Source organism: Aquarana catesbeiana, linkage group LG01 (genome assembly GCF_042186555.1).
Source record: "Aquarana catesbeiana isolate 2022-GZ linkage group LG01, ASM4218655v1, whole genome shotgun sequence".
Classification (NCBI taxonomy): Eukaryota; Metazoa; Chordata; class Amphibia; order Anura; family Ranidae; genus Aquarana; species Aquarana catesbeiana.
Window position 1 is genome coordinate 191,377,691 of NC_133324.1, and position 18,650 is coordinate 191,396,340.

General features: G+C 40.0%; 1 protein-coding gene across 5 annotated transcripts in view; it reads left to right on the plus strand.

Annotated features, from left to right (window-relative positions):
* The window catches only part of YTHDC2 (YTH N6-methyladenosine RNA binding protein C2), a 291,475-nt gene that overhangs the window by 61,909 nt on the left and 210,916 nt on the right, over positions 1 to 18,650 (plus strand). For 4 of the 5 annotated variants that reach the window (XM_073624629.1, XM_073624630.1, XM_073624631.1 and 1 more), the window contains exons 6-8: positions 254 to 420; positions 6,281 to 6,383; positions 16,948 to 17,104. In XM_073624629.1, coding sequence (XP_073480730.1) covers positions 254 to 420; positions 6,281 to 6,383; positions 16,948 to 17,104 — 427 coding nt within the window. Of the gene's footprint in view, positions 1 to 253; positions 421 to 5,773; positions 5,835 to 6,280; positions 6,384 to 16,947; positions 17,105 to 18,650 lie in introns of those variants that run through there. The other variant, XM_073624633.1, reaches the window with a different exon arrangement.

An 18,650-nucleotide genomic window follows, 5' to 3' on the forward strand; every position in this document is an offset into this window, starting at 1 on the left:
TTTTTGGTTTACGCTGCATTGCTTACTCCAGAACGCAGGATTTTTGGCACCCAGGGGGCATGTTCTCTGAAGCTTTGCCAATATCCAATCACCTGAAGGTACATGCTTATAACCCATGTTGTGTGAAAACTCTGCCTGTATCCTTTACTGTACTTCATGATATGGAATGTACAGGTAAGTCAAAATTCCTCTTTTTTTTTCTGTTATGATTTATAAAAGGTGCATGTTAACTATATTCTATTCCTTGTATTAGATCCCACAGTTTATACTGGATGACTGTTACAAACATGGAATGCCTTGCCGTTTATTCTGCACTCAGCCAAGGCGTTTGGCTGCAATTGCTGTTGCTGAAAGAGTGGCTGCTGAAAGGGGCGAGAAAATCGGGCAATCTATTGGGTTTCAGATCCGCCTGGAGAGCCGGTACGCCATGTAAAAATATGAATTGGGGATCTTAAAGTGCATCTCTGTCTTTTGTTAAAGAAAAATTTTCTTAAGATCAATTGTACACATTGCATGTATCTTTGCAATGTGCGATGCAGATTCTTACCTGCTGCAGTTCTGTTGAAAGTGACATGTCACTCCAAATATTGAGTGGGATGGTCTGCCTGCTATAATCGCATGTAGGTTAATTACAAGATCAAGAATGACCTGTGAGACAAGGGTAGGGGTTTTTTTGTTCATTTAAAATTCAACTGAAAACTGGAAAATTCTTCCTTGCAGTGGCACTGCGCTTGCAAGGGTTAAAGGATAAGTTCACCTTTTCAGAAAAAAATAATAAATGCACATTATTTTTTTTTTTTTTTTGGCAAGTAAAAAAATGTGCATTTTATTTTTTGTTGCAGGAGCCTGTTTGCACCAGTGATCAGCAGATCGCTATGCTATGCAGGTCTTCTGCAGAGCTGTCAGTGTATTAGCTTGCTCGTACCTCCGTGTGAGGGAGCCAAAACATGCTGACAGGAAGAATGAATGAACTACCACAGTGCCGTGGTAGTTCATTGAAAACTACAATGAGGAAAGTAAGGTAAGACTACAGTAGTTAGTATTCTTGTGTAGTAATTGGAGAATAGATCATGATGTACTGTGGCAGACCTTAGAGACATGGTGAGAAGTTTGTCCATCACACTGCTGATGCAACCTTTTGAGCGCACTTTTATTTTTTTTTATGTTTGTAAGGCGGCCTTTGCATTTACATCATACCATTTAGTCACTATGTAGTTAATCCACTCTGAATAGGTAAAACAATTTAGAAAATAAGTACAATTGGACTAATTGCTACGACTGATAAATTGTGGCGCTGGCACCTATTGATGCACTAAACACCCAGTGATGGAAAAGGTGCAAATGTCATTTTCAAAGTCCAATGTGAAGAAGTCCACAATTGGAACAGCATAACAGTGAGTCCATACAAGAACACAGATGAAAGATATCCACTCCACATCACGTTTCCCCACTCCCCTATACGATGTACACTCAACGGCAATAACTGTCTCACACTCTCACGTTTGTCAATTAGGCATTGTACCCCTCAGGGTTGTGGGAAATCCCAATGTCTCCTCCACTCTCATGGGGTAATGAAAGACTCCCGTATATAGAAGATAAAAAGAACACTCCAAAAGTGCAAATAACAGCTGATAAATTTAAATATAAAAACCCATAAAACAGATCCACAGGTAATTGCACTCACATGTAATCAAACTATAGCTCGCATTGGGTGTAGAGGATCAAGCGTATCATGGCTGCGGCAGACCCAAGGCAATTCGTCATTCCGACTTTGTCTTGGGATTGGCTGTAGGACACGGCAACCATTTTGATATGAGCCCCCATATGCAAATGACTGGACGTTGCGCAGGCGTCCCTGCAGTTTTCCCGCGGCAATGATATAGCTGGTTCACACCATACAATCTTTTTTTTTCAAATATATTTTTTATTAGTTTTTTAAGGAAAGGGCAGAGCCCAAGAAATACGAAACAATCAGAAGGGGGGGGTCGCAGCCTCCCGATAATACATCTTGACGTTATATAAAACAGTTCGAAAGACTTGTTGAACAAATTCTATTAGCATCCTATTGTTACTGAGATACACATGTTACTCTGTGTCACTGTCTTAGAACTTCAATCTCGTGGGTACATGTATAAATCACCAACCCAGATGTCTAGCTGGGTATCATGTCTCACACCATACAATCTTTATATATATATATATATATATATATATATATATATATATATATATATATATATATATATATTCCAACAGACCAAACAAACTGGCCTATCTACAGGAATGCAACTCTAAAAAAAAAAAAAATATGAAATAACTAAAGAGATCATAGATTATAAAATTGTCCCTATAATTCATATATTCCATATCTATGAAAGTCCACACCACCTGTCACCGCTCGCCCATACGATGTACACTCACCAGCGATAATTGCCTCACACAGGTTTGTCAATCAGGCATTGTACCCCTCAGGGTTACAGCAATGCGGCTCTTAAAAAAAAAAAAACATAAAACAACTAACGAAAGAGATCATAGATTATAAAATCCTCCCTATAATTCATATTCCATATCTATACAGTACAAATACATAACTATACAAAAAATTCTTAAGTTAAAAATTATTTATAAAAAACAGTTGAGATCTAACTCAATATTTAAAACCTGTAGGGTGTCAAACTATTCATTAAAAAAATACATTTAGTTTCTCTTTTTGAGAAAGATCTCTCACCCTGTTGGAACCTTTCCACGCTGGAAATACGCAATCTATCCCACAAAACTGTAATAGCGTGGGGTCCCTATGTTTCTCCCTAAACTGAGGGGACACACTTTTTTTTTTAAAAACCTTTTTTAAAGTTGGCCACGTGTTCTGCTATACATACCTTGAGGAATCTTTTCTTCCTCCCCACATAATACAGACCACATGGACACCATAATAAATATACCACATGAGATTTATTACATGTTAAAAATTCATCAATATTAAACACCCTACCTTCCCTATTAGAGAAGATGGTGCGGTCCCTATTACTAGTTTTTACTGTCCTGCACGAGATACATGTTCTACATGCATAAAATCCCTTTTTGATAAATTTGGAGCAAGTAGGTAATACGATCCCAAATCTCTATCCATGCATAGAATATTCCAATGTTGCTTGAAGATCTCTTCCACTTTCCTATTTTGGTAGTGGAAATTAGAGATAAACTCATTGTTGTCCAGATTGTGTTGTGCCCTCCTTATTTTTAAGGTATAACTCCCTAGGTAACACCCCTACCTCATTTATAATGTTATCTAGAACCTCTGCATTATAGCTCTTTTCCACGAATTTTGCTTTCAAATGATTAGCTTGCATATAATAGTCCTCCTGTCTACTGCAATTGCATTTTACACGCATCATTTGACCTTTTAGGTATGTTTTTTATCCATACTGGGTGATGTCCGCTATTGACTGACAACTAACTATTCCTGTCCATGGGCTTAAAGTAAACCTTGGTCATCAATTCAAGACCACATCTTTCGATTGTGACATCCAAAAAATTTATTTTTGTAGTACTGACCTGGTATTCTAATTTAATATTGTTATTACAATTTAGATAAGCTAAAAATGAATGTACAGAGTCTTCAGACCCTCTCCATGTAAATAGGAGATCGTCTATAAAGCCCTGATAAAAAATCAGCTGCGGTCTAAGTATTAAATACATGTCTGTCTTCTCACTCTGCCATAAATAAGTTGGCGAGGCTTGGCGCAAACTTTGCACCCATAGCCACGCCAACTTGTTGAATATAAAAATGCCCTTGCTACTAGAAATAATTATGTGAGATGCAGAAATCGAATACTTTACCCAGAAAACATTTTTGTGTATGTGGGATGTCATCCCGTTTACTCAAAGTCCAAATTAGGGCAAGTAGCTCATCATCATTTTGAATGATGGTATAAAGTGAGGACACATCCAGAAAAGTGGGTGCAGATGGGTCCAATTTCACTTCATCCAGTGACTGCAGTAAGTGCTTCCTATCCTTTTAGATAGGCTTTTGTCACCTGTACACCGGGTTGGTTGTGTCCTCACTTTATACCATCATTCAACATAATGATGCGCTACTTGCCCTAAATTGGGCTTTGAGTAAATGGGATGACATCCCACATAAAAAAAATGTTTTCTGGGTAAAGTATTAGATTCCTGCATCTCACATAATTATTTCTAGTGGCAAGGGCATTTTTATACTCACGTTGGCATGGCTAAATACAGACCTGTATTTAATACTTCTAGACCCCAGCTGATTTTTTATTGGAGATTTATAGACGATCTCCTATTTATATGGAGGGGGTCTGAAGACTCTATCCATGAATTTTTAGCTTATTTAAATTGTAATGCTAACAATATTAAATTAGAATACCAGGTCAGTACTACAAGCATACGTTTTTTGGATGTCATTGTGGGAAGATGTGGTCTTGAATTGATGACTAAGGTTTATTTTAAGCCCACGGACAGGAATAGTTACCTGTCAGTCAATAGCAGACATCACCCGGTATGGATAAAAAACATACCTAAAGGACAAATGATTTGTGTAAAACGCAATTGCAGTGGACAGGAGGACTATTATATGCAAGCTAATCATTCGAAAGCCAAATTCATGGAAAAGGTCTATAATGCAGAGGTTTTAGATAACATTATAAATGAGGTAGGGGCGTTACCTAGGGAGTTATGCCTTACAAATAAAGAGGGCACAGCACAATCTGGACAACAACAATGGGGATTTATCTCTAATTTCCACTACCAATGTGAAGTGGAAGAGGAAGTGGAAAAGATCTTCAAGCCATATTGGCATATTCTATGCATGGACAGAGATTTGGGACCGGTATTACCTACTTGTCCCAAATTTATCTATAGGAAAGCACCCAATTTTGGTGACCCCGTGGTCAAGAAATTTCCTAACGCACCAGGCCAACAACAACATCCATTTTGACAAAAAGGGATTTGATGCAAATGGTATATTTTTTATGGTGTCCATGTGGTCTGTATTATGTGGGGAGAATGAAAAGACTCCTCAAGGTACGGTATAGCAGAACACGTGGCCAACATTAAAACATGTTTTAAAAAAAACGGGGTTATTCACGAAAGGCAAATCCACTTTGCACTACAAGTGCAAAGTGCACTTGAAATTGCACTGAAAGTGCACTTGGAAGTGCAGTCGCTGTAAATCTGACGGGTAGATCGGAAATGAGGGGAAGCTCTTCTGATTTTATCATCCAATCATGTGCAAGCTAAAATGCTGTTTTTTTTATCCTTGCATGTCCCCCTCGGATTTACAGTGACTGCACTTCCAAGTGCACTTTCAGTACAATTTCAAGTGCACTTTGCACTTGTAGTTTGCACTTGTAGTGCAAAGTGGATTTGCCTTTTGTAAATAACCCCCATAGTGTGTGCCTTCATTTTAGGGAGAAACATAATAGGGGCCCCACACTATTACAGTTTTGCGGGATAGATTGCGTATATCCAGCGTGGAGAGGTTCCAACAGGGTGAGAGATCTTTTTCAAAAAGAGAAGCTAAATGTATTTTTTTAATGAATAGTTTGACACACAAAAGGTTAAATATTGAGTTAAATCTCAAATGTTTTTTATAAATAATTTTTAACTTAAGGATTTTTTGTATAGTTATGTATTTGTACTGTATAGATATGGAATATGAATTATAGGGAGGATTTTATAATCTATGATCTCTTTAGTTAGTTATTTTATGTTTTTTTTTTTTTTTTTTTTTTAGAGCCGTGTTGCTGTAACCCTGAGGGGTACAATGCCTGAATGACAAACCTGAAAGTGTGAGGCAAATATTGCTGGTGAGTGTACATCGTATGGTGGAGCGGTGACACGTGCTGTGGAGTGGATATCTTTCATCTGTGTTCCTGTATGGACTCACTGTTATGTTGTTCCAATTGTGTACTTATTTACATTGGACTTTGATAATGACATTTGCACCTTTTCTCATCACTGGGTGTTTTTAAGTACATCAATAGGTGCCAGCGTCACTATTTACCTCTACCGTCTAGATTTTGGTAGATTTGCTGACTTTTATTCCATATTTATTTAAAGTGACAGCTTTTGTAGATGTTAGTTTAGTTTTGGCGCAGTGGTAGGATCAATTGAGCAGTGACGGTATTTTAGATCCTGTTGAGTATATCAAGACTGAAAAATTGCTAGTTGCTAATAATGCACAATCAAAATGCAGTGTAAAGGAAGTAACCTTTTATTGTGCATTTAAAATGTGTTTTTCTGTATTTAATAGTGTTTCTCCCAAGACTCTCCTGACATTCTGCACCAATGGAGTTCTTCTGCGCACTCTCATGGGTGGAGACAGCACACTTTCTACTGTGACTCATATTATTGTGGTAAGGCCTATATTCCTTCACATGCTGTGGATTTACTGCATATGTGGTCAGTTATGGCACCAGCCATTTGATACCTTGACAGTTCGGTTGATAGCTAACATAAGCAAACTGGCAACTGTGACAGTTATCATTCATGGCATGCCGTGAATGTAATTGTTGTGGGACACTGTTAAATTGGTGGGTTTAGTTCTGCTTTAACCACTTGCCCTCCGGGAAGGTTTACCCCCCTTCATGACCAGGCCATTTTTTGTGATATGGTTACTTTAACAATTGCACAGTCTTGCAATGCTGTACCCTAATAAAATCGATGTCCTTTTTTTCCCCACAAATAGTTTTCTTTTGGTGGTATTCAAACACCTCTGCGCTTTTTATTTTGTGTGTTATAAACAAAAAAGACCGACAATTTTGAAAAAAAACCCAATTTTTTACTTCTTGCTATAAAACAAATCCAATAAAAAAATATATTTTTTTTAATTTCTATAACACAAAATAAAAAAACCCAAATACCAAAAATAGGGTTGTCCCGATACCACTTTTTCAGGACCAAGTACAAGTACCGATACTTTTTTTCAAGTACTCGCCGATACCGAATACCGATACTTTTTTTTAATGTCACGTGACAGTGTTTTTTTTTAATTTTTTTTTTTAACAGTGCTTTTTTTTTTTTTTTTTTTTTTTTTTTTTTTGGGGGGGGGGGGGGGGGGGGGGTAAACGGTGTATGTGTGTGTGTTTTGTTTTGTTTTTTTTTTTAAATTTACAATTTTTATTTTTTACAATAAATTTTTTTTATTCTTTATTGCATTATGTGTTTTTTTTGTTTTTGTTTTTTTTTAATCAGCCCTGTTGGGGGGCTTTGGTGAGATATCAGGGGTCTTAACAGACCTCTGATATCTCCCCCTTGAGACAGAGAAAGAGACAGAGGATAGAGATTCCCCAGTCCCTTTCTCTGCAGCCTCAGCTGCACTGAGAATGAATGGAGAGAAGACAACGGCTCCTCTCCATTCATAAACTGACACATAGTAATCACAGATTACAATGTTTCAGTTATGTGAATGGACAGAGTCAGCTGACTCTGTCTATTCACAAAGGAAGGAGGAGGAGGACGGCGGAACGGAGGGGGAGAACGGAGGGGGACAGAGAAGGAGGGGGGAACGGAGGGGACAGCGGAGAGGCACAGGGAAGGAAAGAGGAACGGAGGGGGACAGCGGAGAGGCACAGGGAAGGAAAGAGGAACGGAGGGGACAGCGGAGAGGCACAGAGGAGGAAAGAGCAACGGAGGGGACAGCGGAGGGGGACAGAAAAGGAGAGAAGAACGGAGGGGGACAGCGGAGAGACACAGAGGAACGGAGGGGGCATGGAGGATAATGCAGTGACAGTCAGCGGTGAGCGATCACTGCTGTGTCACTAAAGCAGCTGAAAGCCGCTGGGGGAGAAGCTTGTATCGCCCCCATGTGCCGATCACAGCTGACTTTTAGGTATCGGGGAAGCATCGGGAGCATTTGCCCAAGTACAAGTACTTGGGCAAATGCTCGGTATCGGTGCCGATACCGATACTAGTATCGGTATCGGGACAACCCTAACCAAAAATCAAATACCAAAAAAAAAAAAAAAAGAATCTCTATTTGTGTGAAAAATTATATAAATTTAATTTGCTAGCAGTGTTACATTACTGGGCAAAAGAACAACAAGTAGAGGGTGGGCCTTTTAGACGATTGTTCCCATCGGTATATTAGAGTATATCACAGGCATGCATATAAATTCTTATAACGATATAAAAAGATTTTTATTAATACATACATACATACATACAATATATCATATCGGAAAACAAGGGCAACAAAAAAGCCCACATGATAAAAACACATTTACGTGTATCAGACATAGTGTAACACGTGTCATACATAAACTGCCAACGTGTTTTGCGGTACAGACCTCTTCTTCAGGGCTTCATTACCTGTATTTGACTCAAAGTACCTGATATATACATAGACAAAAATGAAATTAGTAACTGTACATAATACCACACATTTATTCAAATATATGTATATGTGTGTGTATATTTAAAACTTTGTCCCCTGGCTGGGATGAAAGAAAGAGGAAGGCGGAAATATATATATATATATATATATATATATATAATTATTATGCGTGTGTGTATGTATGTGTATGTGTGTATGTATGTATGTATATATATATATATATATATATATATATATATATATATATATATATATATATATATATATATATATATATATATATATATCTTTTAAAACCTGCGTTGGATGTGTTCAAGCTAAGGGGAAGCCTTTATTGACACTACATCTTGCTGGTATCGGGTAGAAGCAGAAAACAAATCTCAAGAATAATATCTGTTTGAAGAAAAAAGCAATATAAAAGAAAAGCCCAGAGAAATACTAGTACAAACGCCGCCGTCGCACTAACCCAGATACAGTGGAAGGTGGAAGTGACGTCAAAGCAGTCACGGCCGGCTGCCATACCCGAAAGCGCATTCCACTGTGGTTGTGCACACTCCCCTCCTGCGTTCCGACCCAGAAAAGTGGGAGGATCAGGAAGAGAAGGCAACCTCCAAACAGCCAGAGACATCAGAGGTCACAGCCCAACGCTGGCCAACCAGCACCAACAGAACATAGCCCAGAAATAACGCACAAACCAGATCAACCACTGAAAACAAATGTGACACACTCCCTATGGGGAGACTAATAAATAGTGGAAAATATCAAAAAGGAGGCCAAATGACACCTAGCAACAACATATCTAAGACAAAATTATTTTTTTTTTAATTATCTCACACCATTCCTACCAGAAGGCGCACAGTCTGTAGTCACATTGAAATAACAACCCCAATTTACACATAAATAGGAGGGACCAGCCTAAATAGAAAGATGGGGAGGGTAGGGTATCAGAGAGAGGGGGCATAGCTAACAAAGCCCTTTTAAACCGGTGGGACAGTCAGCCCACAGGGTGAAAATCCACCGTGATTCAGAACGCAAAATAGCGTCAAAGTCACCACCCCAGGATTGGGGTGTATCCTGTTAATGGCTACAAAACCGATATTGGCCAAATTGCACATATGACAGCCCTACATTGCCAAGCATTTGCCAGCAGAGTTGAACCGTAAAAATGGTTTGGTCAAGAATGGGGTAAAACCTCCTGGTTGTCAAGTGGTTAAATAAGCAGTAAGTATAGATAGGAAAAGTATTGTAACATGTTGAGGTGACATAACTGTGGGCGAGTAATTTATTGTAAATTAAAGATAAGGGTGCCTTGCTGTTTGTTTTATGACAAGATGACTGATGTTTCTGCCGCAATCAAATCAGTTATCATCGATCTGATAAATAAAATGTCTCCTGTCTCACATGAGAGAGTTTCATCAGCATTGTTTATTGCTCTCATTTCACCCTTTATAAACAAGGAGCACTATCACACGCACCACAAATCTTACATGCATAGCTACACACCAATTCTCTCTGTCCTCATTATTAAACACAGAACCGTTGATTGCTTCATTGTCATTAGTGATATTAGCAAATGAGTACACCTGGTGTTCTTTTATGTATTACACAATGCTTGCACACAGAACACTTTTCTGACAGATCTGATATAAGAGCTGAGAGTGGGGCTTATAAGTCAGTTGTTTCTAAGGAGTTAGAAAAAAAACTAGCATCTCTACTGGAAGTCTGTCTGACTATTGAATGATATTGGTAAAAAAAAAAAAATGTTTTTTTAAATGATGTGATATTATGTTTGTTGTGAATGTAATGCTGTGACTGAACATGCTGATTACATTACTTAAAGTCATTTGTAAAATATTTTTTTTTAAAATAAAAAACATATCTTTCTTACTTGCTCTGTGCAATGGTTTTACACAGAGCAGCCCTGATCCTCCTCTCCTCGGGTTTTCCCGCAGGCGCTTTGGGTTCCTTCTCTTCTCTGTGTACCACCATAGGAAACCACTTCCTATGGTGGCACATGTGTGTGCTCAATCCCAAACTGCGCTGTATGTGTCTATTGACACGTACAGTGCTGCTTAGTCCTGCCCACTGCTCCCTCATCACTGGATTTGATTGACAGCAGCAGGTACCAATGGCTTCTGTTGCTCTCACTGTGTCAAGGAGAAAAAGATAGAGCAGTGCTGTGTGGACCAGGACCCGGATCCCCCCCCCCCAATGCGCCCGCTGCTGCTGAGGACACAGCAGAGCTGGCGTGAGGAACGGAAGGTCTACAGGGGGAGCGGTAGTTGCCAACCCCACTTCCACCACTGAACCCACAGCAAGGAGAAGGGTGGGAGGCATGGAGCCTAGCGGTGGCGGCAGACGAGCACACCCAGAAGAGGAGTCCACTCTGCCCTCCACAACACTCAGTTAAGGTAGGGGGTAGATAATGGAGGGGGGTAAAGTGAGGGGTGAACTGTTATAGGAGGGGCCGTGAAAGGGGGGGGAACTGTATAACTGGGGGGCTGTGTTGTGAGAGGGAGAAGCTGTGAAATGGGGGGGGGGGGGGGGGGCTGTGAGGGGTGAGCTCTGATATGAGGGGTTGTGAGAGGGAGGAACTGTGATACTTGGGTGACTGTGATATGGGGTGGGGGGGCTGTGATATGATGTGATATGGAAAAGGGGGGGGGGGGGCTGTGATGTGAAAAGGGGAGCTGTAATGTGGGAGGGGGCTGTGATGGGAATGGGGGGGCACTGTGATATGCAAGGCTGTGGGGGGGGGGGGCTGCGATGTTAGACGAAGAAGCTGTGATATAGGTGAGCTGTGAAGTGGGAGGGTGGGGGCTGTGATGTGAGAAAGGGGAGCTGTAATGTGGGGCGCTGTGATGTGATATGGGGGATTGTCATGTGATATGGGGGGCTGTGATATTAAGGGTCTGTGATGTGGGGTGTTGTGATTGCAAAGGGGACTGTGATGAGAGGGAATGGTCTGTGATTGCATGGGGGGCATGGATGTAAGAAAGGGGAGCTGTGATATAGGTGGCTTTGATGGGGGGGGGGGGGGCTATGATATGGGGGGCTATGATGTGAGGGGAGGGTTGTGATATGAGGAGGAGGGCTCTGATGTCAGGAGGGGGTGAGCTGTGATGTGGGAGTTTGTGAGTTTCATTTAGATTCAGACCTCTGCAGAAATAAAAAAAACGTTACCAACCGGGCCTCTGTGAATTTAAATTCAGTACCCCTGCTGTACATCATTATTTAGATTGGGGAAGAGGGAAAGGGCAAACTAGTCTGAATTTACTCAGTGTTATAAATCTGACAAATGGAGCTTCCTAAACCAGGAGAGTACACGGCGAGGATTTCAAAAGTAAGCTGCTGTTCTTTCACTATCCAGCCATAGTTTTAATTAATTGACACAGCCTTAATGCTTGCAGACATGCAAGTGCTTATAGCATTTTTAAACTCAACTTTTTATATGTTAATTTGTAATGTGATTACACTATTTTATATATATTTTGTTTTGAATAATACTTTGTGAGGATTGGAGAATTGGAGGAAAGTTTAGGTGGAGTGGACTAGGGCTGAAACAACTAATCGATTAATCGACAACTAATCGATTATGAAATTAATCGATTACTATTTTCATAATCGATTAATCGGCCAGTAACAAAATGGGGTTAAAAAAAACCTAAAATGAGCCCTTTATATTACAAAAATGCAAATAATTGCTACTGCAAATATTACTTTCACAGTTCTACACTAAAAAAATTAACCCCTTATAGTAGTGATTATCTGCTTTTTTTTGTACTATAAAGGGCTAATTTTAATTTTTTTCGCCCTTAGACCTGGTTCACATCTATGTATTTTTTAGTGCTTTTTGCAGAAACGCACTACAGTTCATTGACATGGTTTCCTATGGGACACGCTCACACAAAACGGTGCTTTTTTGGTTCAATATATTTCAGTAGAGAAGCTGCAGAAAAGCATGTAATGCGTTTTTGCAGCAATATGTGTTTTTTAATCTGCCCAACAACAAATTGGCCAAAAAAAATGCAAAAACGCAAATCGCAGCAAAATCACGTGCACAAAAGTCAAAACGCACAGCAAGAAGCACTGCAGAAACAGATGAAAAGCAAACTGCATAGGTGTGTACCGAGCCTTACGCTGGCCACATGGATCAATTTTCAGACGAGAATATTCAGACGAAAAATCTTTGTACATTCACTAAATGAAAGAACGAAGTTCTTAAAATTACATTTTTTTTGAAGGAAGACATTGTTTTTGTTTTTAATAAAAAAATTGGCTCACTGAGTCTGATGATATTTACCAGAGTCACCCTTTAATAGTATATACAGTATATCTCTTCTAATAGTATATACAGTATATTTCCTCTAATAGTATATACAGCATATCTCTTCTGTCTGTTATGCTTAGAGTGGATTCGATATTTTGCTCCCTAACCATATAGTTATTTATATTTACCACTACATAGAGATATTTCAGGATAAATTACCTTTTTTTAAAACTGTACACATTAACTAAATTATACACCACACTTTTTTTAAGGTTATTAACCGAATAATCGATTAATCGAAACAATAATCGGCCAACTAATCGATTATGAAAATAATCGTTAGTTGCAGCCCTAGAGTGGACGAAGAAGAAAATTAATGAAAGCTCAGAAGGATTATTTGGCAAGGGTATTTTGGCATTGACACTGGGTAATGCACAGTATACACTTTGACGCACATATAGGTGAGGTGAGCACAATATTATAAGTGATATTGATTATATGGTGTGTTATGGATATATTATCCTACACTATATTGTTTTTAGATTTTTATTTATTTTATTTTTTTGGGGGGACACCATCCTGGAACTTTGAGGGTGAATATTGGAGAAGAAAAAAGGCAAATCTGTTTGGGAAACACAAGCTTTATTAGACTTTTATATATGCTTATAAAATTGCTTATAAAATTGCTATAAGCACCCATATGTCATATGTCTGCAAGCATTAAGATTGTGTCAATTAACTATTGAGCACTGGGTTTTATCTGTGTATATGTTCATTCGCCTGGGTGGCATTAAAGCGGGGTTCCACTCAAATTTTTAACTTCATCTTACCCCCTTCAGTTACTTTCATAGATGTTCAAATGCTGCATGAAAAATTTTTTTATCGCTGTAATTACCTTTATATTGTACTTTTTTGTGGCACTTCCTGTCTCTCCTCCCATGGGAGTAGGCGTGTTTATTGCCTTTCCCTGGTGCCGCACTGTCTCCTGGGAGCTTAGTGTCAGGCTTCCCAAGATTGAGTGCGGAAACAATGATCATGCGCGTGAACAAGCTGTGAATGAACAGCATTCACCGCATCCAGGAAATCAATGCTTGTGGGCTTATATTAATGTATTAAATATTACACCCAGACTATGAGTATTATTTTGGGATTAGCAAAGTGTCTCAATGACCTAAAAAAAAAAAAAAAGATTGGTCGCCGGACTCCCGCTTTAAGGTTGACAGCAGCTGAGAGATTTTTTCCAGTGGAACTGATTGTTTGGACATCTGAGTGCTGAGGATTAACTATTGTCAAAGTTTTGACCAAGCTGTATTGTTATGACTTCAGTAGACAATGTAGGTGGTCAAGACCCTGTATTGTGTCTGGTAGGAGTGTTTGAATTAGTAAAGTTGCTGATTAAAATTACAGATTTTTTTTGGCATGAAAGATTGTTCACATGTTCTGTATGTGTTTAACTTTTTATCTACAATTTAATTTTAAAATGCCTTTTCTTTCCCATCCATTGAGGTACGCAGAAGGTCTTTCACCTTTTGGGTTATACCTCCACCTACAGGAGGTTTGGACACCGACAAGTAAATATAAAAGCCAGCCCAGGGCAACCCCTCCAACATGCCTGTTTATTGCTAGTGTCCTAGGAGAATGAACATCTTTTCTTTAGCAGTGCAGTTTAAAAGACTAACCTATTTTTACTAGCACCGTTTTTTGTCTTCATAATTTTTCTGCAATCAAGATTGTTCTTTGCCTTACTGCTAAAGCTGGTCTTGATTGCAGCTGTCTGGCACAGTCATCCCTGATCTGGACTTTGCAGTTTTGTGTTTGGACCCTGCTGAACTGGAGGGAAAGCCTGGAAGTGACCTTCGGGCACTGGGTACCGAGTAGGAAGCTTTCTAGACTGTTTTGGTGACAATTTAGCCACAGATTGTTTTCAGTTCCGTGACTGCCGTGATTGCCTTAGAAACTTTCATTGTCTCTGAAAATTTACTCTCTGAGTAGGCTGGTCAGGCTGAGAATTAAGGAATACCTCATTTACATTGGTAGCTTCAACTTGGCCTTTAAACTCCTTGCTTCCTGCTAGTTTCCACAGTGCTAAGGGGAATGAGCACTGACATAATTCACTGGGTGGGTGCTCCACGCTCTCCTTCATCCCCATACAGCGTTGTGGGAAGCATCTACCCAATTCTGCTCCTGCTTGCAAAGAGCCACATGGAACTTTAGTTTTTGTCTGTTCATGCTGCTAGCCAATCCTCATCTGCTAACAGCTATTTGGGTTTTGTGAGTATTTAAGCCCTTGCCTCATACTTTGAGCCTTAAGTTGCCTTACTGACAAGTGGTCACGACATGTCTGATCCTAGACACAGGAGGAGCAGTCCAGCTGCAGCGTGTGCCCCTAGTTCACACTAACGGTTCTTGGGCTTTTTATAGCAGGCTTACCGATGGTATGGATGTCTGCAGCCTAGAATCATGCTGCCCTCTGATCCTGAAATCTATTCCATTATTAAAGTCCTCTTTAGCTCTGTCAAGTGTGGCCAGTCCCTCTGCCCTTTTCAGCTGACTGGCCCCAATTACCCAGTTGCTGTTGATTCTGACTGCAGAGGACACAAACATGCTTCCATAACTTCCACGGTAGATAGATTCTGTATCTGATCTGCCCACAGCCCTAGTTGATTCTGAATTGCTCCAGTCCTTGCCAGCTGAGCTTATCCAGAGGGATTTGTTTCTTCCTGCTACTACATCCAAATAATAGACCAAATAGACCACTTCAAGGCTTTTCAATGTCATTTGCTTTTATTTTGCTTTTACTGCAACCATTCTTGAACTCTATCTATGAAGATAGAAAACACCCTGACAAACTGTTTGCTGCTCCTAAATGCTTATGATCCTTGTATCCATTTGAGGGGATTCTGTACAAAAATGGGCTAGTATCCCCATTTTGTCCCATTTTAATACAGCATCTGCTATTTTGGAACAGGATGCACTTGTCTTTAGGGACCCAACAGATAAGCTGCCAGAAGCTATTTCAATAACTCTGGTGAGTCCCACTCTTTGCCTTATCTTGGCTGTGATTTTATTTTGCCAGAGTTTGGCTAGCTGGTGAGAATCTCTTAAAAAGGTTCTTAACACTGCTGTGATTGATCCCTTGCTTATTGAATGCTCAGGGCGAATGGCTGTAGTGTTAAATGCTAAGTTCACCTTTTGGGAAAAAAATAATGACTGCACATATTTCTGCAGAAAAACAAATTGTGCATTTATTGTGTTTTTCCCACAGGAGCCTGGAAAGCACTGCACCTGTGATCAGTAGATCACAGGTGCAATTCCAGGCTCCTGCAGACTCTCCGCTCTATGCTTATACCACTTGTACAGGTAGACAGTTACTGGAGAGCAGGAAGATCAATAAACTTTGAGTGCTTACCAGCGCCCAGCAGTTCATTGAGAACTACAAGCCATCAGCCACAATGACAGATAGTAGTTGTAGTTCATTAACAGAACTCTGTGAATGAGTGATGTGGCTGTGTGGGTGCAGTTGTTTTTACCCCCTCCCTATTGCCAAAATTACGGCCTATTGTCAAATGACCGCTCAGTGGGAGCCCTGTTATCCTGGAAGGACATCATATGACAAACATTTTCTGTCTGTTTTCATTTACCATACCGCAAAAAGTAAACAAATACCCAGTGGTGATTATCTATATTTGAAATCTATATTTGTTTCAAAAAACTTAAAAATGTAATGATTATAGTGTTGCATGACCGCACAATTGTCATTCAGAGTGTGACAGCGCTGAAAGCTGAAAATTTGGCCTGGGCAGGAAGGTGTAAAAGTGTCCAGTATTGAAGTGGTTAAATTGTGCCCACTGTGTGTGGAGTCAAGATGGGGGGGGGGGTTGTTGGTTGAGTGAACTGCTGGAGCATGTTACACATTACACTGTATGTATGTAACCTGCTTCCATGGGCGAAATTATCGTTTTATCCTTTAAATCCCAGTTGTGACGGTTTGATAGAGGGTTCCTGGCTTATCTCCCACATGGGTCTCATGCAAATACACATGCATAGAACGTGGAACCCACTACTCTCGATAGGTGGCAGTATAAGCCAGGTGGTGACATACTCTCTGTTTCTCCCAATGGACTCCAAACAAAATGGTGAATGCAAAAATCCTGTTATTTTATGGAATGAATGATAATCATAACTTATCTTTTTTGCCTCTTTTTTTTTTTTTATCATTAGTTACAAGTTGATAAAGCTTTATTTTATGCAGATAAGATATTGTTATGCTTGTCTTTGTAATACTCTCTATATCTTGTCATTGGTCATATAACAGGATGAAGTTCATGAGCGTGATCGGTTCAGCGACTTTCTGTTAATCAAGCTGAGGGATGTAATAAAGAAACATCCAACTCTGAAGCTGATCCTTTCCAGTGCTGCCTTAGATGTCAACTTGTTTCTCAGATATTTTGGAGGCTGTCCCATTTTATATAGTATGTACTAACTTTATCTTTTTTGTCCTGTAAAGTATATGGTACTGATAATTCCAGCAGATTACAAACTTTATTTTCTGAAGACCTTTTAGTTCTTATCTTATTGAGTATCCAAGGTTAGTTAAACAATTTAACACACAGATATATTATCAAACAGAAAAACATAGAATTGGTATGTCCAATGAGCACTTGACGACCGTTTCAATAGTTTTACCATCTTGAAGCACAACAAGACAAAAATAATAAACATAGGGATGTGTGTTGCAGGGAGCCCACATTTTTACGTACAGTAGTGGATCATATTATTGATTGTTAGAACAAAGTAATACTTAAAAGAAAGATCATCACTCTCACATGTTATATGCCTTATGTATCATGTGGTGTTTCATAAAAAGGGAAAATATTACTCATCTACCGCACTAAAAGCAGATGCGTTTGAGTAAAGTATATCGGAGCAAGGATATAGGGTAAAGAAAGAATAGTGTCAGGTTAGGAAGAAAGGGCACTCCATCTAGGCTAGGATGTGGTGGCCATCACCTTCTGCCCATGGGACAAATTCCATGGAATATCGCAACATGGACCAAGAGGTTCACATAACGGAAAACTGGTCCTCTTTATCATTTCCCTGAGCCAACAAATGTACCAGGTCTCAAATATGATCTACTTCGACAGCCCAATCACACAGGGAAGGTATGTCAGTCGAATTCCAAAGTCGGGGAATCGCTGTCCGTGCTGCGGCCAGAATATGGCGTAGCACATCTTTCTTAATTGATTTTAGATGTCCTAGAATTATAGATAGGAGAGCTGCCTCTGGAGAGGGCTGGAAATTTGTCGCCATAAGTTTGCAATACCGGTCAAAGATTTTTTGCAAAAATTGCCGTATAGGAGGGCAGTCCCACCAGATGTGGAGTAAGGTCCCTCTAGAGGTTAGGCATCTCCAACAATCGTCCCAAGAGGATGGGTTGAAGTGTCTAATGGTTGTCGGGCATCTTACCATCTAGTTATCAACTTAAACCCTGTTTCTTGGGATTTGGTTGCCAAGGAGAGCTTGTGTGTCAGAATGAAGCATTTTTGACAATCTATGCGTGGTATCGGTTGTTGCAGTTCTGTTTCCCAGGTCCTCGTATATGGTGGAAAATCAGGAGAGGGAGCTTGGAGTAGTATAGGAGCTGGGAAACCACATGGGTCGGGATCGGCCTGAAGGAGCATATCTTTAAATCCTGACGGCTCAGATTAGATATTCGACAGGGAGGGAAAACTACAGACATAAGATGGGGGGGCCTGTCTTCTCTGAAGCCATTGCATCGGAGAGCGAGAGATTGATCGGGAAGGGGACTCTGTCATTAGAGATGGGTCTGCATGCAGTACTTAGGCGAGCCTCCTACAGTCCTCCTTACGCCAAGGTCCAAACTCCAACTTACTCAAGGCCGGTGGGAAGGCAGGGGCCCCAAAGAATGTAGTAATGGGGCCGAACTGTTTCAACACGGTGCCAGTTGAGATCAATCCCATATTTGAATTGTCTGGCGAGTAAGATTAGCCAGGGGAG